Source organism: Grammomys surdaster, unplaced genomic scaffold, assembly GCF_004785775.1.
Source record: "Grammomys surdaster isolate TR1022 unplaced genomic scaffold, NIH_TR_1.0 250294, whole genome shotgun sequence".
Taxonomy (NCBI): domain Eukaryota; kingdom Metazoa; phylum Chordata; class Mammalia; order Rodentia; family Muridae; genus Grammomys; species Grammomys surdaster.
In genome coordinates this window covers 1-23,342 of record NW_021624870.1, presented here as the reverse complement: position 1 = coordinate 23,342, position 23,342 = coordinate 1, and the positions used below count along the sequence as shown (strand labels likewise).

Here is a 23,342-nt window from a genome sequence, read left to right as displayed (position 1 = left end):
CCTGGGACATTCTTCCCTTCTGTGTTCTGAGACACCAGCTGAGACACTAACCTTTCAATGGTCCCTGATCCCTGGAGATCCCTGAAACTCTCCCCAGGCTGTGTCACAAGCATCTAGTTTTCTTCTCCCTTTAATATTTAATCTGCTTTTCTGGCTTCAGATTTCACTTTGGAAATGGGAAGAATTGCTGGGAACCAGCTAAGTACATCTGTCCTGGATGCCATCTGCCAGGCCACATGCTTCTGAGGCCCTCAATCTTAGAATGCCTTTCTTCTCACAGTTGCTGCCTATTGGTGCCCACTTGAGGCCACTTCCAGCAAGGCAATGCTCATAGGACTTAAAACACATCCCCTGGAGCTCCGTTACAGGCAGCTGTCTGATGTGGGTGCTGGGGACTGAACTTGGGTCCTCTGGAAGAACAACAGTGCTTTATCACTGAGCCAGCTCTTCAGTCTCTTTCTTCCACCTCCTTTTTTTCCTTCTTTTGTTCTGTCTTAGACTCTGTGGCCCAGAGTGCCCTGGTAGCTCTGGTGTTTATGATATAGCTCAGGCTAGCCTCAAACTCATGATAATCCTTGTCAATGAACAACTAAGCTCTCACTCAGAAAGAGTAAGAGATAGCGTCTTTTTGTTTGTTATTTTATATTTTTCGAGACAGGGTTTCTCTGTATAGACCAGGCTGGCCTTGAACTCAGAGATCTGTCTACCTCTTACCTCCTGAGTACTGAGATTAAAGGCATATGTGAACACCACCATGCAAGATAGTTTATTTTGAAGCCAAATACAATGATCAAGGCCTAGGAACATAGCTATGTGTTACCTCAAATCTGACACAGTCATAGTTTCATCAAGTTTATTTTTATTTTTTTTATATTGTTTGTTTGGTGGTTTTGTCCAATTACACAATTAAAAATTTCCCTCTCACCCCGTTCCCCTTTTTCACCCCTCTCCCATTCCTGCAAGAATTGTTCTTAAGGATTCTTGGCTTCCTGGGGATTTTCTCATTACACATGATGAAGACTTAGCATCATTCTTTTTGTTGTTGTTTGTTTGTTTGTTTGGCTGGTTGGTTTTGTTTTGGAGACAGGGTTTCTCTGTGTAGTGTCTCTGTGTCCTGGAACTAGCTCTGTAGACCAGGTTGGCCTAGAACTCAGAGATCCACTGGCCTCTGCCTCCAGAGTGCTGGAATTAAAGGTGAGTGCCACCATTGCCTGGCCAGCTTGACACTGTTTCAGAGAGTCCTTCATCTGAGCCACATTTCTCTGAGCTTCTGACCCTCTTTCTCTCTTTGAAGTAGTCTGTTTTTCTGTCTTTTGTCTTTTCTCGTTTTGGACAGATTCTCCTCTTGCAGCTTAAGTTGGGCTCCAACTCACTAGTAGCTGAGGATGACCTTGAACTCCTGACCCTCTTGCTTCCTTCTCCTAAGTGTTAGGATTACAAGTGTGTACCGCCATGCCTGAGCCTGGGGTTTGTTTTCCTTATTCTCTGTCTCCTTCAGTGAGTCACACAGAGGCTGCTCTAGTGTGCTGTCTTCCCAGAAGTCCCCTTTTACCTTTGACAATGAATGAGCACTGTGGCCATGATAAGAGCTACTCTCTGGCCCTTGACCTTTGGAGTTGCTGGTGTTGTCAGTGCTGGCCAGTGACAGATTTCAGAAACTCCTCACATAACTTTCATTTTAACTCTGAGTAGGAAGAGGTTCCAACACTCAGCGGAATAGTGTAAATTATGCTTTCTCACCATCTACCACACTCTAGTAGACATATGCCTGGCAGCCTTCTAGAGTCTACAACAGTGACTGAAGTAGGCCTCATTTACAAAGGAACTACAGTTATTCTATAAAGGAGAGAACAATATTTTTTAAAATGATTAAAAATTATTTATGTATATGTGTGTATCTATGTGTGTGTGTGTGTCTGTGTGTGTGTCTCTGTGTGTGTGTCTGTGTGTGTGTGTGTGGAATCCTCACAGGCCAGAGGAGGGGGTCAGATTCTCTAGAGCTGGAGTTACAGGTAGCTGTGAGTTGCCTGCTATGGGTGTTAGGAACTAAACACAGGTCCTTGGGAAGAACAGCAAGAACAGTTAAGTGCTCTTAATCACTGAGACAACTCTCCACACCTAGAAAGTAGTTCTTGATTAGAACTAATGTTGATATTTAATGGTGAATGGTCAGTTTTTTGGGAGCTCAAAAGCTGGCCGGATGTGTTGGTGTACTCCTGGGATTCTAGCACTCAAGAGGCAGAGGGAGGAGGACTATGGGGTTGGGGCTAGTTTAACACATTGAGATCCTGTCTCAAACAACCTGGGAATCTGTATCGGGGTGGGAGGTTAGGTAACAGAATAGGTTTATCAGAGTGGATATGTTCATAATGGGTCTTTACGTTGACTTTTCAAATTTTGTTTCTGTTAACGATTTCCCAAATAGTAAGGCAAATTCACGACCAAGGCCTGTTTTGTTTCACTCTTCCTCTAAATAATAGATAAGGAAAAAATTAATGACTAATTTAGATTTTTATTACATTTTTTAAAAGATGTATGTGTGTGGTCAGGTGTGCCCAGACGTTAGAAAATAGCTTGTGGAACTCAGTTAGCTCCTTCCACCATGTGGGACCCAGGGTTGGAATTCAGGTCATCAGTCTTGATGACAAGTGTCTTTGCTTGTTCAGCCATCTTGCTGGCCCTGAGTTACTCTTTGGATAATGATTTTGATGGAAAGTCACTTTCTGGTGACCTTTTGAGTAGCACTGTCTGCGAGCATGGTTGTCAACTTGAGTAATGAACACAGTAGTTACTTAGTCTGTGCAGCGACCTTACCAATTAGACCAGAGCTTTGAAGTCCTTCAGATTCACAGGTGTACTGGGGGCAAGGAGTGGTCCCAGCTCCTCAGCCTCCTTTAAGTCAGTAGTATTTGGGGGTGGCCCTGAGTCCTGAATTTCATCAAGTATAAATACGGTGAGGATAATCTGTTGCTCAAACATTGGATGGTAATATATATATATATATATATATATATATATATATATATATATATGCATGAGTGGGGGTGATTGGCCTACGAGTCCTTGTCCCTGTGCATACATGTGTAGAGGCCAGAGGATGGTTTCTTTAGTCATTCCTCATATTGGTTTTTGAGGCAGAGTCTCTTATGGAACATGAACCTCCCTGTCTAAGCTAGACTGGTTGCCTAGCAACCCCCTGGGAGCCACTTGTCTCTACATCTCCAGGGCCAGGGTCACAGACCCGTGCTGCTGGGTTTTCCAGTGTGATGATGATCCAAACCCAGGTGTTCATGCTTGTACAGAGCCATCTCTGCAGCCCTCCCTTTTAGTAATGCTGGAGATTGAATTTAGTGTCTTGTGCATACTAAGCAAGCACTGTCAGCTCTCCACCTCCCTTCTTTTTAAAGTGTGTGTGTGTGTGTGAGCATTTGTGCATGAGTGTCTGTGGAGGCCAAAAGAGGGCATTGGATCCCGGGGAGCTAGAGTTACAGGCAGTTGTGAGCTGCCAGTGTGTGTGCTGAAACTGAACTGGGGTCCTCTGGAAGAGCAGCAAGCACCCTGAAGCACCGAGCATCCTCTCCAGCCCTGCACCCCCAGGTTTGCCTTTGTTATGACAATCACCTGTATATGATTTACTTTCCACCTTGCACTGGTCACAGTGAATCCCTGTCTGCGGTTCTCCTAGGATTAGGTGGAGTTGAGAACTCGGAAGCTGTGGTGTGATTGTATAAAATGTGAACCGTGCTTTTCTGGTAAATGCTGCAACTGCTCTTGGTTCCTTTATAATCAAGGTATAAAGTACTTCAAGTGTGACCACCAGATGTCCGTCTTCCTGTACCTTGCATCCCTGCAAAATAACTGCTCCATCACGGCCTATCCCTGTGACTCCTATCGGGATTATAGGAACGGCAAGTGTGTCAGCTGTGGTGCTGGGCAAGTTGTGTCCTGTCCCCGCCTGGGTAAGCCCCCTAAGTTCCCATCTCTAATGCACAGTTAATTCGTTTTCAGTTCCCAGAGTCATTTGCCCTCTGAAATTTGCCTCAAATTGTATTTACTCAAGTTTTTAGATAATCAGTTTTATTTAGTTAGTATTTGACATAAGGTCTTTCTATTTTGCTTAGGCTGGGTTGAGTTTACTTTGTAGCCCAGGCTAGCAATGACCTTGAGACCTTCTTCCCACAGTCTCCAGAGTAGCAGGCATTGCAAGAGTGTACCACATGCTAAACATTATAACCAGCTTTTCCTAGCCAACTTGTTCTCTGAACTACAGAGTGTATTAGCTTAGGGCATGACAGGTTAGCAGGGATAGTTGAGTCTATGGCTAGTCTTGGCTAAAGAGAACGACCCTATTTTCAAGAACAATATTAAAATAACACACACACACACACAAAACATACACAGACACACACAGACACAGACACAGACACACACACACAGACACACACACACACACACACACACACACACACACACACACCAAAGCCAAAAGAAACGACAGTTACCATCTGCCTAGCCTCTCTGCTAGGGGAAGTCCAGTGAGCTGGAGACCAGGCCCAGGGCTGAGCCTTGCAGACTGATCTCTTTCAACAAGTTGTGTCTCTGAATGCTTTCCCTCTACATTCTGGCTCCTGAATCCACACACAAGGCACCATAGAGACCACTGAGGTGTTTTCCATAGAAGTAGAGGAAGTATTATAAGTAGTTAGGACTTCAGGATTGGTGGGTGATTAAAAGCCATTTTCCAGACAGACAGAAAGAGGCTTCACTGGGCAGAGTTCAGATGTGTCTCCTTCAGGCATTGGCCTGGTGGGAGACATTTATCTGCTCAGTGACACAATTGCACATCGAGCCCGTGACCTATGCACTTCATCAGCTCCAGTTTAATTTTTCAAGAAAACCCTGGGCCTGTGAGACCCCCAACAGGCCTAACCCTGGGCCTCTGAGACCCCCAACAGGCCTAACCCTGGGCCTTTGAGACCCCCCCCCACAGGCCTAACCCTGGGCCTCTGAGACCCCTGACAGGCCTATAATCCTAGGCATTTGGCAAGGTGAGTATGAGGAAGGTCCTATCTCCAAAACTATATTAAAAACAAAAACAAAATAATCCCTCCACATGGGTTCAAGGCCAGCTAGACTTTGTATCAAAATAAAAAGTAAAACGGAAGGACTCTGGCTACAGCTCAGCAGTAGATTGCCTGCCTAGCATGCTTCAGACCCTGAAATGATTTCTAGCAGTAGAGAGAGAGAGAGAGAGGGAGGGAGGGAGGGAGGGAGAGAATCGTGTGGTAACGAGTACAGCACGCTTTGCATGTCTAAGACTCCATTTTCAGAATAAGACTAACAAGACCCTGTTGCTCTGCAATAGCGGTGCTGCTTTAAGTATGGGTCTCAATCTGGCTTAATGTTGAAAATGAAGGCATTGCTGAAAACTAGCCACATGACCAGTGTGTCTGCTCTGGTTCCCCACCTAGCTACCGAGGACACAGTAAGGGGAGAAGTCACAGTAGAGTCATTCTGCACCCCAGTTCTTAGGATGGGGACAGCCAGCAAGAGGGGAGAGTGTGATAAGATGTTCTCCATGGCCCTTCTCGGCCTCAGTCATTGTAGTGGGGACTGGAGGTGGAGCAGGAGGGAGTTGTTACAAACGTAAGGAACTGTTCTCGCTTCCTCTGTGGCTTTCATGTTTATACAATACTGATTGGTGTTTCTGACTTGTTTTGTAGGCTACTATGCCGACAACTGGAAAGAGTACTTATGGGACAGAGATCCTCCGATGACAAAGGCGTTCTTCGACACGGCTGAGACAAAACCATACTGCAGTGAGTGGTAACTGTGTTGTGTGTACTGTATGACCCTGGCATTCTGGAGAGGACAGAGTCTCAGCTTTCTGGGTGCTTCCTGGAGAATGAGGACTATGCTAGATAGAGCTATGGAGCTCAAAGGCCCGAGAGCAACACAGCTTCTGTCCGGAACACTTGTGTGACCTTGGTCAAGTTTCTTCTCCCTTCTGAGTGTCACAGGCCAGTTTGGTAAATGGAGCCAATCACACCTGCTGTCTAGGTTATTAGGACTGAAGTAAAGCTAAGCCAGAGTGTCAGCATCCCAGCACAGTCACTGTCATCACTGGGCTGTCATCCAGGAAATTGTTTCTAAGAGATATGAGGCTGGGATCAGGGACAAAGAAGTGGATTCTGTATGTGAATCAATTCTGACCTACACTGGGCCTTCTTGAGCCTGCTATTTACAGGCCGTTGGCCTGTGAACATTGCTTGCTTCCTTCCTCCCTTGCTTGCTACCTTCCTTTCTTCTCTCTCTTTCCTCCTTTCTTTCTTTCTTCCTTCCTTTCTTCCTTCCTTCCTTCCTTCCTTCCTTCCTTCCTTCCTTCCTTCCTTCCTTTCTTTCTTCTTCCTTCTCTTCCTTCTTCCTTTCATTTGATAATATGTGTAGTTTAATTTATTTTAGTTGTTTTCCCCATATTCCCTGCTTCATCCCTCTCTCCCCTCCCCTTCTCCACTTGATCCTCCCATTCCATCCCTCTCCAGCCATACCTATCTATTTTATTTCCCTTTCCTAATGAGATGTACCTGTTGCTTTAGTCCCTTACTCTATACCTACCCTCGGTGGCTGTATGGATTGAAGCTTGCTATCATCACTTAACAACCAATATCCACATAGAAGTAAACACATACCATAATTGTCTTTCTGGTCTGGAATTTTGTTACTCAGAATGATTTCTTTCTAGTTCCATTTGCTTCCAAATTTCATGATGTTATTTTGTGTTAACAGCTGAGTAATATTCCACTGTGCAAATGTACCACATTTTCTTTACCCATTTTTGTGTTGAGGGGCATCTTGGTTGTTTCAACTTTCTGGCTGTTATGTATAGAGGAGCAATGAACACAGTTGAGTAAGTGTCCTTGAGGTAGGGTGAAGCGGCCTTTGGGTATATGCCTTAGCGTGATGTAGCTGGATCTCGAGGTAGATTGAGTCCCATCTTCCTGAGGAGCCATCACACTGTTCCCATAGAGGTGTATTGGTTTGTGGTCCCACAAGCAGTGAATGAGTGTTCTAATTCCACACCTCACCAGCCTGAGCTTCTGACACATCCTGACAGCATAAGCTTGTCACTTCTGACAGGTGTAAGAAGGAAAATGTCAAAGTAGTTTTGATTTGCATTTCTCTGATAACTAAGGATGTTAAACATTTTTAAATACTTCTTAACCACTTTCTTCTATTGAGAATTCTATTTAGATCCGTACCCCAATTTTTAAATTGATACCTATTTTCTTCTTGAGTTCTTTATGCATTTTGTATATTGGATGTGGAGTTGGTAAAAAAAAAAAAATCTTTTCCCGTTCTGTAGTCTGCTTTGTCCAGATGACAGTGTCATTGCCATGCTGAAGCTTCTCAGTTTCATGAGATCACATTTGTTAATTGTTGATCTTAGTGCCTGTGCTAACAGTGTTCTGTGCAGAAAGTCCCCTCCTGTGTCTGTAGCTGAACCCAGTTACGGTACTTAAATCAACCGCGGTGGTGTGTTCTGGGTTCCCAAATGAAAAGTGGGAGCAGCCTTTATATTTTAATATGCCTTAAACAGCTCAATGGTTGGGCCACCTCCAAACCTCTAAATGGCTAACACTCCTCTTTGATATTCCTGAGTTATTACTTATTACTTACTAAAACCTGTATTCCACTGGGCGGTGGTGGCGCACACCTTTAATCCCAGCACTTGGGAGGCAGAGGCAGGCGGATTTCTGAGTTCGAGGCCAGCCTGGTCTACAGAGTGAGTTCCAGGATAGCCAGGGCTATACAGAGAAACCCTGTCTCGGAAAATAATAATAATAATAATAATAATAATAATAATAATAATACAAAACAAAAAAAGAAAAAGGAAAAAGAAAAAGAAAAAGAAAAAAAAGACCTAATCCACAACAAGTGTTAATGAGTTCAAGGCTATTCTCCACTTTATCTTACATTAGGTTCAGTGTATCTGGTTTTATATTGAGGTCTTTGATCCATTTGGAGTTCATTTTATGCAGGGTGATGAATATGGATTTATTTGCATTCTTCTACATGCTGATATCTGGTTTGACCAGCACCATTTGTTGAAGATGCTGTCTTTTTTTCTCCAGTGTGTATTTCTGGCCTCTTTATCAAAAATCAGGTCTCCATAGGTGAAAGTACTTACGTCTTGATCTTCAACTTGATTCCTTTGGTCAGTGTGTCTGTTTTGGTGCCAGTGTCATGCTGTTTTGTTCCTATAGCTCTGTAGTAAAGCTTGAAATTATGGATGGTGATCCCTCTAGCAGTTCTTTTAATTAACTGAATATTCAGATTTTAGCCATCTGTTTTTGTATGTTTTGCTTGTGTTGTTGTTGTTGTTTTGTTTTTCAAGACAGGGTTTCTCTGTGTAATCCTGGCTGTCCTGGAACTCAATCTGTAGACAAGGCTGGCCTTGAACTCGGAGATCTGCCTGACTCTTGCCTCCCAAGAACTAGGATTAAAGGTGTGCACCACCACATCTAGCTCTTATCCTGATCCTGGGGTGTTTGTGTGTTTCCATAGGAAGCTGAAAATTGTCCTATCAAGATCTTCAAATAATTTTGCTGAAATTTTGATGTGATTTTCACTGAATCTGTAGATTATTTTTGTAAGATGGACGTTTTTACTGTTAATCCCACTGATTCCTAAAGCAGTGATTTGACATTTTTATTTTTTTATTTTTTTGAATAATTATGAATATTTATTAAAAGTATACAGCAATGGTTGCTACATAAAAAGCCCAACTATTGATATAATTTCTTGCCATTAAGCTTACAATCTAAAATAAAATACAAGAATATTGTCAGCCTACACCAAAGCTTCCTTAATTTGGAATTGGCTGCTTTGACAAATGGATCAGGCAAATGACCTATTTCAGGCAAAGTGTTAATAAGGCTTTGAACATGACACAAAAAATATTTCTTTGTGTATCCATTTTCCATGTTACATTAGGGTAACTAAGGACAAAAAGGCCACTTAGGTTTTCCATTTGCTTGGTTAGCAGTTTCTGCTGCAGAGCTGGGGATGAGATGGGGAGACAGGGAGTGGACTTGGAGGGACGGAAGGAGAGGTAAAGATCTGCAGTTAGCCTACCTGTTTCCCTGGCAGGAAAGGCCTGTGGGATCCCAGGACATGCCTGCTGGAGTTGAGGGGAAGGAGGTCAGGAGGGGAAGACCTGTGTAGTCCCCTAAAGATTGCAGCAGGAGGAGAAGGGGAGCCCTCAGCAGCAGGTGGTCTGCTGTAGAGACAGGGATGGGATGGGGTGATTGGAGTTGGGACAGCTGAGGGCAAGGTAAAGAGCTGGTGTTAGCGTACCTGTTTTTCTGACCAGAGTGGCCCGTGGGCTCCCAGGGAGTCAGCCTGTGAATATTTCAAACACCCCCAGATATATAGATGTATAAAACCAATACAGAAATAAAATATTTACTAAAAATAAATCATAAAGAAAATTATTTTAAAATAATTATTTGGCATATATGTATAATTTTACCATTTATTAAGGACAACAGCACATGTATTCTGATGAGATAGATGTGCCTGCTTATTTTCCATAAGGAGCTAATGTTTGGCTAAACACCTGATACTGCTTGATACAGGACATCATTGGTGTTTTACAGAGCTGACCATCATTCTAATTTTATAATAATCAGTGAGTATATTGCTTTGCATGAATAAGCAGAGCAAACTGGCAGAAAGTGTATCAGAAAATTCTTGAAACTCTGTTCTAATCACAAGCTAGAATTCCTTTAATTGCTTCTTAAAAACTGTTTTATCTTCTGGGCAGTGATGGTGCACACCTTTAATCCCAGCAATCAAGAGGCGGAGGCAGGTGGGTCTCTGAGTTCAAGGCTAGCCTGGTCTACAGAGTGAGTTCCAGGACAGCCAAAGCTACACAGGGGAAACCCTATCTAAATAAAAACAAGAACCAGAAAAACCAAAAACTTATTTCTCTGTTTTATGTGCATGGGTATTTTGCCTGCATGTGTGCCATGTGCTCAGTACCCGCAGATGTCACAAGAGAGTTCTAGATCCCTTCAGTGAGTGAGAGTCACTCTGAGTCACCATGTGGATGCTAGGAGTCGAACATTGGTCCTTTTACAAATAAAACTCAAGTCAACAATTCAGTTTTTTAACTCTGTGTGTGTGTGTGTGTATGTATATATGTATGTGTGTGCATGTGTGCATGTGTGTATGTGTATGTATGTGCACATGCATGTGCACGTTTGTGTGTGTGTGTGTGTGTGTGGGGGGGTCTGGAATAGCCTGTGGGTGGAGGTTAGAGGACAGCTTGAAGGAATTCATTCTCTCCTTGTGTCAAGGGGGCTCCAGGAATCGAATTCAGGTTTTCAGAATTGTCAGTAAGTGCCTTTGCAGGGAGCCATCTTGCCAGCCTTCAGACAATGATTTTTAAAACCAAACATTCCACCACAGTACAGTGTAAAGCTCTCCCAAAGTGATACTGGTGTGTTGAGAAGTAATGTCAGGAAAACATTAAATTAGACCACTATCTGCAAGAACAACCCAACCCAAAATGATAGTAAGGTCATTTAAAACATCAGAGATAATTTTGTGGGTTTTTTTTTTTTTTTTTGTTAACTTGATTATAGGGTTCTCTAGCATTAACTCTGCAGAAGAGTCAAAAGGTTGAACATGTCTGCCAGACTATGAGACAGGCTTCCATGGTCCTGCCCATGGTCACTGGCCAGCACTGATGGCTGTCACTCTTGTCATCTGTACCAAAGAGAAGAGCAAGAAACAATAGGAAAGCTGTGGTCCAGTGTAGTGGCACACACCTATAATTCTTGCATCTGGGAAACAGAGGTGGGGTATGTGTGTGTGTGTGAAGTTCAAGGTCATTCTTGAAACTCTAGATAGGGAGAAAGGGATCTTGGCCCAGACCCGACCCTCCTGGGGAGCACCAGGGTTCCCCTCTTATGGGCTTCTCTCCCCATTTTACAGTGTATCATTATTTTGTGGACATCGTATCTTGGAACAAGAGCGTAAGAAGAGGGTTCATTACAATCAAACTGAGAGACGAAGATGGAAATATCACAGAATCCAAAATTGATCAGTAAGTTAGGCTCTGAGTTTGTGTTTTCTGGCTCAGACGCTCTTCTCCTTAGCGGCTGCTACCATTCTCTGTGCTACAGGAGGCAGAGGAAACACTGCTGTCCGTAGGCTTGCCTCTGCATGCTGTGAGTTCAGTCAGTACCATGGCTCTCTCATCCTCCCTCCACCCTTCCCTCTTCTCTTCTGCGTGTCTTCTCTCTGTGTCCCTCTTGCTTATTGTCACTTTTCTTCCTTCTGTTTTCATTTCTAGGAATTAAATGGTTAATAATAATAAACCATCCACACCTTCTCTAAGTTCAAGCCATAAAGGGCAGTGCTGGTTTAGCTGCGATGATGGACTGCACTGTAATCACATCGCTTGGGAGGCAGGGGCAGGAGTCTTGCGGCACTTGTGAGGCCAGCCTGGTCTATACAGGGAGTCTACGTCCAGTTAGACTTATATAGTAAGCCCTGTCTCAAAAACCAAACGGGACTGGAGAGATGCCCAGCAGTTAAAAGCACTGATTGTTCTTCCAGAGGACCCTTGCTCAGTTCCCAAAACCCATGTGGTGGCTCACAGCCAACCATAACTACAGTTCCAGAGCATCCAATGCCCTCTTCTGTTCTCCAAAGGCATCAGACATGTACATGTGGTACACAGACAGACATACAGACAAACATCTAATACATACAAACACCTATAAGACTGTGCAGACATAAGCATTTCACACTATACGCATAGATCAGAACTTTAATCCACACCCCATAAATGCATATAATTATGACTTGTCAATACAAATAATATTAATTTTTAAACACAGAAAATTTATTAAAAATTTATTCATTTATTTGTTGGTTTGTTTATTCACTTATTTGGGGACAAGTTCTTGCTATGTATTCTAGATTGGCTTTAAACACATGATCCTCCTGCCTCAGCTTCCCGATTGCAGGGACTTCAAATGTGTGCTCCATCACTGGCCCTAATTTTCAAATTTCTTTAAGTGTATATTTATGTGTATGGTTTATGTTGTATGTACATATATTAATATGTATGTATTAATACTTTATTCTGTCATTTTTCTAATCGGGGGAAGTTGGAGAGATGCTCTTTACTTAAGGAAAAGAATGTGAGGCTCATTTATTCAAATGTGCAGTGTCTCCTGTGTCTTTGAGGTGATGGACCACATGCATTAAACACTAAACAGAAGGTCATGGGCAACTGGAAATTGCTTTGTGGCTCATTGTAGGCAACTAGTATGTGTGGGCGGATGGCTTGGAGGTGGCTTTGTTTGTTTATTTTTGGTGCTGGGAACTGGACCCAGGGCCTTGATCTTGGAAGTAGCTATGTTTTCCATGATATCACCAAAGCCCATGGACCTTCATCATGGAGAGTCCATGCTCTGTCACTGATCTGCACCCTAGCCTGAAGATGCTTGTGCTGCTTAGTTTTTGTCATCCTGACGTAGGCCAGGATCATTGGGGAAGAGAGAACCCTAATTGAGAAAGTACCTCCATCAGGTAACCTGTAGGCAAGTCTCGGCAGCCATTTCTTCAGTAATGATTGACACTCATGTCTCTCAAGAGCCCAGCCCAGTCTGGAGGGCACTGCCCCTGGCAAGTGATCCTGAGTTACATATGTGAGCAGTGGCATTTTTTAGGGTTCCCCATGGATTTGTTTCTGATCCGATATCCCCATGTCCGCAGTGGGCTCGTGTTTTCTGGAAGGGCAGCTATAATGAGGACATCTTGAGGAACCAGCCTTAGGTGGTTCATGGGCTTTGAGCTGAGGTGAGGGGACCAAAATGGAGAACTGACCTGAAATCCAGGCTTTCAGAACATACAGCACCCAAGGAATCTGGAGGACACTGTGCAGTCACACACATGAAGGGGCAGGACAGGGCTCTGACAAGATTTGGGTGTTCATACCAGTAAACTGCTTTCGTGTCTCTTTTACATACAGCTGAGAGACTTTATTTTTACCAAGTGAATGTTGGCCAGCTGTAAATCCCTAAATTTGAATTTTGAAACATCTTCTTGTTTGTTTTGAGACAGGCCGCATGTAATCCAGGCTGGTCTTGAACTCACTAGCCTTATCTTCTTGCCTTCACATTTTGATCAGGATTAAGGCCTGGGACCAGTGAGTTGGTTCAGCGAGCAATACCATTGGCTGCTCAGCCCTGACGACCTGTCATAGTGGAAAGGGAGAGCCTATTTCCAGAAGATGTCCTCTGGCCTGCGTTGTGTCATGGCGTGCACACACCTGGACACATGGGAGGTGGGGTGGGAGAGAAAGAGAAATAATAAATGTAATTTAAAACGGTTGTCTATTAAGAGCTAAATTTTAAGAAAGGGAAAAGCAGATTCAAGATGGAGACCTGAGGCAGACTGAATGATAAGAACTATGGTTCATTCATGTAAACCCTCTGCCGTTGATCAAGTTGCTCTCCCAGTTCGATCCGGTATTACGAGACGGGGAAGAGGAGAGAACGTTGGAGCCCTGACGTCTTCAATGCACGTTCTTTGCCATTTCATTTTTTAAAAAAATAGTAATTGAATTTGCAGCTGGACTTAATTTAGATGATCCCAATTTTGTTGGCAACATCCAGTGCATCACAACCTGAGACTCCAGTGATGCTCAGGCGCCTCTCTCTGGGGAGTCTCTGCACTGTTTTTGTTTCTCTGCCAAGCTGGGAAAGGAAGCCACAGATAACCGACAAGGACCTGGGTTTGGGGCAGTGGATTGGCTACAGACGTAGACCTCAGATTGGGCTTAGGGGGTTCCACGGGTGTTTGCTACCCCAGCCCCACTGGAACATCACCTAAGGCTTCATGGGGTGTGGCAGGGCCCTAAGAGCTCTGAGCTGGCTTTGTCACTGAACTGCTGCATACAAACCCTACCTCATGGAGAACTTGGATCCCATAGCAGCTGTGGCAATGTGCCCAGAGACACGGACACTATCTTGAACACAGTAAATAGTCACAGTAGCACATGTCTGAAGTGCCATTTTGCAGGTCAGTAGCTTCGTTTAGGCAGTCCTATGGAGTCAGGGACCTTTGCTCATGAAAGTCAGCTTGGGTATGCAAAGGGACCAGTCCTGGAGGCTGGAAGCCGCTTTCTTTCATTAGCAACCTATATCATATTCATTTTAGATGAATATATATATATTCATCTTACATTCTATATATTCATTTTAAAATGTCATTTCTTCCTTCCAGTGAGCCGTCTGCATTCCAGAAGTACCACCAAGTGAGCCTCCTTGCAAGATTTAATCGAGATCTGGATAAAGTGGCAGAAATTTCCTTGTTGTTCTCCACAAGGTCTGTGGTGGGTCCAAAGTACAAGCTCAGGGTTCTGCGGGTGAAGCTGCGGTCCCTAGCCCATCCAGACAGGTGAGTCACAGGCAGCTCTGACAGGCTCCTGTTGCCTCCCTCCTTTCCTTCTCTAGCCCCCCCCTTTTTTTCTTTCTGAGATACAGTCTTACAAGGTAGCCCAGGCTGGCCTCAAACCTGTGACAATTCTCCTGCCTCAGCCTCCAAAGTGATGAATTTCTTTTACTTAAAAATTTAGGGTACTGCAAAAATATTTAGTAATACAAGATTCTTTAAGAAGGTATTCACTATATCTTAAATCAGGAGCTTTTAATTAATTGATTGATTATTTATTTATTGCTGGGCCTGGTGGTACACACCTGTATTTCTAGTTGGTCTGGAAGCTGAGGGGGAGAATCAAAGGTTTAAGAACTGAAGAGTCTACATGAGTTCAAGACAAACCTGGGAAACTTATCCAGACCACATTTAAAAAACAAAAAAGGAAGAACCAGAGTGTAGTGATTTACAGTCCTAGCACTGGCAAAATACAGACAGGAGGATCCAGAGTCAGGTAGAGAACCTGGATTAGATTCCTAGTGCATACACAGTGCCTTACAACCATCTAGAAACTCCAGCTGTACAGGAACCTGATGCCCTCATCTGACCTGCACAGGGCCAGGCATACACCAGGTATACATACACACATGCAGGCAGAACACTCGTACACGTAAAGTAAAATAAATCTTTAACAAGGGAGTGGAGTAGAATTGAGTCGGATTTCACACCCTACTTCCTTGTGTGTGACTGCCTTCCCTAGCTGTGGAGATTTGAATATGCTTCGCCCATGGGAAGTGGCACTATTAGGACATGTGGCCTTATTGGAGGAGGTATGTCACTGTGGGGTGGGCTTTAAGATCCTATGCTTAAGTTCCACTGAGTGCAGAAGAGAGCCTCCTCCTGGCTGCCTGAGGAAGACAGAGTCTCCTCTTGACTGCTTTAAGATCAAGATGTAGAACTCTCAGCTCCTCCAGCACCATGTCTACCTGCATGCTACTATGCTTCATGTCATGATGATGGACTGAACCTCTAAAACTGTAAGCCAACCCAATTAAATGTTGTCCTTTATAAGAGTTGCCTTGGTCATGGTGTCTCTTCACAGCAATGAAACCTTAACTAAGATAGAAGTTGGTACCAGGGACTGAGGTATTGCTTTGATAGGCCTGACCATGTTTTTGTTTGGAGGAATGTGAATTTTGGAGCTTCAGATTTGGGAAGCAATGGAATGCTTTAACTGGGGCTTAATGGGCCATCCTGGTAGGACTATGGAAGACACTGGTGCTGAGAGTGATTTGAACTGGGTGGAGCTTGGGCATTGAGCCCACCTACACAGTGACACATCTTTCCAACAAAGCCACACCTACTTAAACAAGACCACACCTCCTAATAGTGCCACTCCCTTTGGGCTGAGCTTATTCAAATCACCACAGGAGCCATTTGCCATTGCATTAGAAACAGCTGCTCTACAAGTCCATACTGTGAGGAGGTGATGAAGCTTACCTGACTAGACTGGGAGGTTTGTGATAGCTCACTGACGAGGCTCTTTGGTTTCCCCAGGCCTCACTTGTGTCGGTATGACCTCGTCCTTATGGAGAATGTTGAGACATTCTTCCAACCTATCCTGTGTGCCAAGCAGCAGATGTAGCTGCTGTTAAGACAAGTGGCAGTGGTGACGTCAGGATCTCTACAGCTACAGGCTTTAGTGCCTCACCCTACTGCATCCTGAAGGCTCCCAAAGCATGGGGGAAAAAACCAAGGTTATTTTCGGCTGTGTTCCAAGGATGTCACATCACAAAATGTCAAAGGACCTGTGATTATGAAACAGCACTGGGAGAAGAGCCCCTAACTAGGGCAAGACGGAAATAGCCCAGCTCCCTACAGCAAAGCACTTTGGCTGGCTGCATCCTGAGGTCTCGCTTGTTCTCAACTGTCAATTCTGCTGCCTGTCATACCACACCCTCAGGACCATAGGGCAAGCATCAGAGTGAAGTAACGCCTGGAGGCCTCTCAGGCAATCTGTGTTCCTGTGCCCAATCCTCTGCCATCCTGGGGTGAGCTGGAGAATGAACCGGACTACCTCACGGGAACTGTGGGTTGGGAGAGCCAGTCTGAAGGGTCTGTGAAATCCCTTGGGTCTACATCTGGGGGACGTGGACTACTGTGACCCTGCTTTTATTTTGATAAGGTTTAGCTCTCACGTGAAGATACACAATCACTCTTTTTCAACTCCAGCTTCCTTCCTGAACTGTTTGCCTTGGGGCAGCAAGAAGGCTCTGGCTTCCAGCCTTTTCTGAAGTGATGCTGATGGCCAGAGTTATTGGGATGGGATTATAGCTCTGAGGCCTGTGCTGCTAAGTGGAAGAAAGAAGAAACAGGGGCAGCATTGCAGCATGTAGACGAGGCAGAGTGAGAGGCTGGAGGCAAACTGGCAGGCTTTCCTGAGGTTATGAAGGTGTCAATTACAGGGTTATTTTTCTGCTCCGGGATTGAACATGCTGTGCAGTGAGCCCTGTTCTCAGCTTCAGACATTTTTTTTTTAAAGCAGTCCTTAAGACTGTTTTCTCAAAAAACAAAAACAGAAAATAAAAACAGAAGCTGGGTTGTGGTGGCGCCCACTTTTAACCCCAGCACTTGGAAGGAGAGGCAGGCAGATCTCTGTGAGTTCGAGGACAGCCTGGTCTACAGAGCAAGTTCCAGGACAGCCAGGGCTACACAGAGAAATCCTGTCTCCAAAACAAAAACAAACAAACAAGCAAAAAGTTTTCTTTCCTTCCTACTAGTGGAATCCATGATTATTTCAGGAAATTCTTTAAGATGTATAGATGCAAAATAAAAATAAACTGTGCGCAGTCCCGCCTGTTAGAGGGATTAATGTTAATCTTTAGACTTGTTGCTTAAACTTGCGGGGCTAACTCGGATTCAGAGAATAGCCGGCTCTTGGGGCATGGGACCCTTGAGAAGTCTTCCCAGGCCTCCCTGGAGGCAGAGGTGACCCCAAACATTTCTGAATGACAGCGGTAAACAGATTAAGAGGTCCCAGAGGGCCAGGGACAGAGAGGGTAAAGTGAAGAACAGTTAGAGGGTCCAGATGCCTGGTGTGAAGGGGCATCCCACCCACCCCACATCGGTGAGCACTTGGGGAAGGTGTCACGGCCCAGGACCTTTCTCTTCATTGAGTTGCCCCAGCTGTTGTAAAGAAAAGGACTCTGAGCAAATAGATTGACATCCACACTGTCTTAGTTTCTTTTCCTGTTGCTATGATAAAACACTCTGACAAAACAATGTGAGGAAGAAAGAGTCTATTTTAGCTCACAGTTCAGGGTGTAGTCCACCATGGCAGGGAGTCAGGGTAGCAGCATCTTAAAAGCTCATAGGTCTTATCACATCCACAGTCAGGAATCAGGGTGATGAATGCATGTTTTCAAGTATTCAGCTCAGTTTCCTGATACGTTTAAAAAATTATTACACTGTATTAATTTACATTGTATGTGTTTGTATTTGTGCACACATGTACACATGTCACACACAGTACACATGTTAAGCTCAGAAGGGAACTTGTGGGAGTCAGTTCTCTCCTTCCAATGTGTATCTGGTCATTAGGCTTAGAGGCAAGTATGTCTACTAGCTGAGCCATCTCACTGGACCAGCTTCTTAGCTCTTAATATAGTTCAAATCTCCTTACTAGGGAATGGTGCCACCTACAGTGGGCAGGTCTCCTTCCATAAATGTAATCAAGATAATTCCTGGGGCTGGAGAGATGGCTCAGTGGTTAAGAGCACTGACTGCTCTTCCAGAGGTCCTGAGTTCAATTCCCAGCAACTACATGGTGGCTCACAACCATCTGTAATAGGATCCGATGCCCTCTTCTGGTGTGTCTGAAGACAGCTACAGTGTATTCACAAATATATAAAATAAATAAATAAATGAATCTTAAAAAAGAAAGATAATTCCCCATAGACATGAGGCCCATTACTCAGGTGACTCTAACTTCTGTCAAGCTGATAGTTAGTACTCATCATGGTAGTTTTATTAGTCAGGAATACACACACACACACACACACACACACACACACACACACACACTAGACTATATATGCATAAAGGGAATTTATTAGAATAGCTTATAGGCTGTGGTTCAGCCACTCCACTGATGGCTGTCTACCAACAGAGAGTCTTACCATACAGTAGTTGTTCAGTTCATGTGACTCTTCTGTCTCAGCTAGTCTTCTGTATACAACAGAATTCTGAAGCAGTAGACTGCAATACCAGTGAAGGTATAGGCTTGCCATTCAGAGCAAGCTGCCTTCTTCCATGTCCTTTATATAGGCGGGGCAGAAGGTGTGGCCCAGATTAAAGGTGGATCTTCCCACTTCAAAGATCCAGATTAAAAGTGAGAGCACTTCAAATTATTTAATTGAGAAAAAAAATCCCTCACGGGTGTCCCAGCCATTTGCATTTTAGTTAATTGCAGATGTAGTCAATGACAACCAAGGCATTGTAGTACTACACATCTTCCTGGCTTCCTGCACAGTGAGAGCCACCCTGGGTGGAGGAAGCTCTGTGTCATGCCGACTCATAAGGAGCACCCTGCCGAATTCCTCAGCTTTCTTCAAGCACTTCAGACAGTGAATGTGGTGAGGGGCTTTGATTTTTAGTGGTCCTATATTAGCATAGCCGCTTTTTGCTCTCCTTTCCTTGTCCCCAGAGGGTCAAAATAACAGTGTGTAAATGTCAAGAGTGGGAAGTTCCGTCAAATCACAAACTCTTTGGGTCCCTGGGTTTTTAGCACAGTACTTTTGTAGCACAGTTCTTTAGCTTTTGTAGACCCTGAGTAGCTGCTATGGAGTGAGTGGGAGCATGAATGAACAAGAAAGCAAGTCTGTTGTGCAGTGGGGACTTGTTTCAGTGACTTCCAGATAATGGTGATGGGCAGGTGAAGCCAGTCAGAGGGTGGCAACTCTCCTCTACAAACCTTCCCCTTCCTTGAGAACATTTGTTTTCCTGAATCAGGGTTTTTCTATGAAGCTCCTGCTAGGTTTAAACTTGGGATCTTCTTACCTCAGCCTCCCTAGTCCTGGGATTATACAGATGTGGGCCAATATAAGACCCTGACCCTCGGTCAGTGGTACTTACTTTCGATACAAGAGCAAGAGGTTTATTTTCTGGTACATTGGAATCGACCTTTAATTAGTTCCTCAAGGTGAGTGACTAGAAGGTGACCCTGAATGGCTATCACAAGCATTTTTTATACTTTTTAGGGGCACAGGTTACATCAGCAAGGTTATAGTTCAAACTTATTGGCTAAGCATATTGATCGATCTTTAAATCTATTGGCTAGCAAGCATGGGTAGATCATGACACTCATTTGAACTCTACCTGGGACTTTCCAGAGGGTCAGGTGACTATTAGTCAGTTCATTCTGCATTTTTCTGAGAATTTTTTATTCAAGAATGTTCTTGTGGGTGGAGAATAGACCTTGCCCTAGCCTTGACACCAGGTAGGAAAGGGAAGCTGTAAGGAGGGTGTGGGACTGGAAAAGCCTTTAGGGTCCCACGCCACCATGCCTGGCATCGAGGAGCTCTGGGATCCACTGCTGTCTTTGCCTCTCCTCCTTTTTGTATGTCTGTCTGAGTCCCAAGTCTATGACAGCTAAAACTGAGTGTACCCTTAGCTCCTTCAGTTCTCTGGTCCCCACCGTCCGATCCTTGTTCTTACACCCCTTCTGCATGAGTCTGCTCAGACCTCACTTCCAGTCACAGAACATCTTTCTCCTTCATGTTCTTTGAATGCTTCCTTCTTCCACTGATGCTCACGTACTCTTGGGAGGTAGCAGAACCTTCAGGAAGGGGAGACTACAGAGAGGTCCTCAGGTCACTGCGGGGCTTACCTCTAGAAGGGGCTTCCTGTCTTTGCCACCTGGAACATGACACAAGTAGTCACACCCCATATATGCTCCCAACATCAATGGGTACTTTGCTAGAGGTTCTATCTGACATTAGAATGGGCCTCACCTCAGATCTGTGAGCACAAAGCAGGACCATTTATTTGCTTTTTTTCTTAAACTATTATTTTCTTTTAATGTACATTATCAAGTTATATCCTGAGAGAATTTTGCATGTATGTACACAGGTGTGTGTATGTGTTTGTGGTTCCATGTGGATGCATGTGTACCTGTGGTACATGTGTGCACATGTGGAGACTAGCAGGAACTTAGGTGTCATTCTTCCTCCTGAGATATCCACCTTGTAGTTTTTAAAAAAATGCTATTTTTCTTTATTTTTGATTATGCATATAGTGTTAGATCCTCTGGTGCTGAAGTTACAGGTGGCTTTGAGCAGTCTGACCTGGGTGTTGGGAACTAAACTCAGATTCTCTGCAAGAGCAGCTCTTACCTAATGAACCTTCTCTCCAGCACTCTCACTGACTAGTGAGGCTCACCCATTAGGCAGGGTGGTCAGAGAGCTCTAGAAATGCTTGTCTGTGGTGGTTTGGTGTGTGTGTGTTGGGGGGGTGTACATGCACACACTAAATCAAGTGTTCTAGGTGGTACTCCTTTCAAATGCTCTGTGGAGATATGAGCAAATCAGGAAAGGCGTGAGCTAATGACAAAGAATGAGGAAAATGCCTGGCTGAGTTACAACTCTTGGAACACCTTGCACTTTCTCTCTTCCCATTCTCTACCTGCCCTACAGTTCAGGATGAGCCCTGGTCAGCTCTGCCAGACTTCACGAGCATGTGCTGTAAGCGAGGAGCCACAAGGGAAGATGATGTAGCTAGCCTGCGGTTGGTGTGCCTCAGGCTGGGATGGCTCAGAAGGTGCTGGGTTGGGATTCTGAAGGGCTGGAGAGACAGAAATCAGGAAGAGGTGAGGGTTGTAGAGAGCTGTGTGTGTGTGTGTGTGTACCAAAATTAGCCATGAGGACACTGTAGCAGGGTGTATGATGCAATGAAGGGGAGAGGCATTCCCCACTTTCTTAGTAGAAATATAAACAGATATATACAGAGACAGACAAAGAATATAAAATTCTCCTCTATGTGCTCATTACCCAACTTTACTAATAACGTGTAATCTTGCTGTAGAAACCCCATCTTGTTATTTTGATACAAAGACATTGAATACTTTATTCCCCCCCCTCCCCCATTCTCTTCTATCCTTACTTTCTCTCCAGTGTTTCATATATCCCAGGCTGGTCTCAAACTCAAGGGTAATCCTGGACTTCTGACCTTTCTGCTTCAACCTCTTAAGTGTCTAGATGTGTGTTTGCAATTGTGCCCTGGGACAGAAACCAGGGCTTTATGCATGTAAGGGAAACATTTTACCAGCTAACCTACCATCTTAGCTCAGTGTAAATACTTGGTTTTATTTTTGTTTTGAGACAGGGGTTTATGGTGGTTTGAATGGGAATGGGTACCATAGGCTCATATATTTGAATATTGGGTTCCCAGTTGGTGAAGCTTTTTAGGAAGAATTAGGAGGTGTGGCCTTGGAAGAGGTGTGTTGCTGGGGGTGAGCTTTGATGTTCCAAGGCTATGCCAGATTCAGTTTCTCTTTCTCTGCCTCTGACTTACGGATAGATGTGAGTTCTTAGCTATTGCCCCTGCACCAAGCCTGTCTGTCTGCTACCCTGCTTCCCACTGTGATGACCGTGAACTAACTCTCTGAAAATGTAAGCAAGCCCCCAATTAAATGATTTTTTAAAGTTGCCATGGTCATGGTATCTTTTCACAGAAATAGAACAGTAACTAAGACAGGATCTCACTGTGCTTTGTCCTAGGCTGGCCTTGAATGTGTAAACCACCTGCCAAGGCTCTCCAGTTGCCACTATGCCTTGCTTTACTTTGCTTCAGTATCTTAAAAAGATAAAGTATGCCAGGCAGTGGTGGCGAATGCCTTTAATCCCAGCACTTGGGAGGAAGAAGCAGGCGGATTTCTGAGTTCGAGGCCAGCCTGGTCTACAGAGTGAGTTCCAGGACAGCCAGAGCTACACAGAGAAACCCTGTCTCGGAAAAACCAAAAAAAAAAAAAAAAAAAAAGATAAAGAGAAAGTATACCCCTTTATCTTTCTAATAAACAACTCGTACATTCTGTTTTGTTCTGTTTTGTTTTTTGAGACAGGGTTTCTCTTGTAGCCTTGACTGTCCTGGAACTCACTCAGTAGACCTGGCTGGCATTAAAATCAGAGATCTGCATGCGTTTGCCTCCTGAGTGCTAGGACTAAAGGCATGCACACCCCATCCCCTACTCCCTGGCTCTTAGAGTACATTCTTAATTCTGCAACTTGTTTGACTGTTAGTTTCCCCGCTCTTTGTGCAGTATCTGAGACTCTTAGTTACTGTCTATAGGAGTCCTTCTCATTTAAACCACTACACTACGCCAGCTCAGGATATGTAAAACTGCCCCTTTATTTTAGGAAGCGTCTTAATATCCCATCCTTGAATGTGCCATAAGTAATTCCTAGTCCAGAGACGATCGGCATCTGGGCTACTCCCAGTCCCTTGATATCAAAGCAAGGCCAAGCGTATTTGTGGGCTCAGTTCTTAGATGTCAACTTGCTAGGATTTTGTACTCTCAAAATATTGATGCATGCTCTCTGTTTGACCCAGAAAAGTGCTCTGGACCTTTTGACTTTGAAGAATTCAACTCCCCCCCACCCCCAAAACAAAACAAAACAAAAAAACAGCCGGGCAGTGGTGGCACATGCCTTTAATCCCAGCACTTGGGAGGCAGAGGCAGGCAGATTTCTGAGTTCGAGGCTAGCCTGGTCTACAGAGTGAGTTCCAGGACAGACAAGGCTACACAGAGAAACCCTGTCTTGAAAAAAAACAAAGAAGAAGAAGAAGAAGAAGAAGAAGAAGAAGAAGAAGAAGAAGAAGAAGAAGAAGAA

The 23,342-nt window shown here is 44.2% G+C and overlaps 1 protein-coding gene across 1 annotated transcript; it reads left to right on the top strand.

The window, feature by feature from the left end:
* Positions 1–2,756: 2,756 nt before the first annotated feature.
* On the top strand, positions 2,757–16,360 carry LOC114616061 (lipase member H-like). Its single transcript, XM_028761601.1, has 6 exons — positions 2,757–2,772; positions 3,792–3,959; positions 5,724–5,819; positions 11,002–11,113; positions 14,308–14,481; positions 16,015–16,360. The coding sequence occupies exons 1-6, from the start codon at positions 2,757–2,759 to the stop codon at positions 16,100–16,102; spliced, it is 654 nt and encodes a 217-aa protein (XP_028617434.1). The 3' UTR covers positions 16,103–16,360.
* The last annotated feature ends 6,982 nt before the right edge of the window (positions 16,361–23,342 follow it).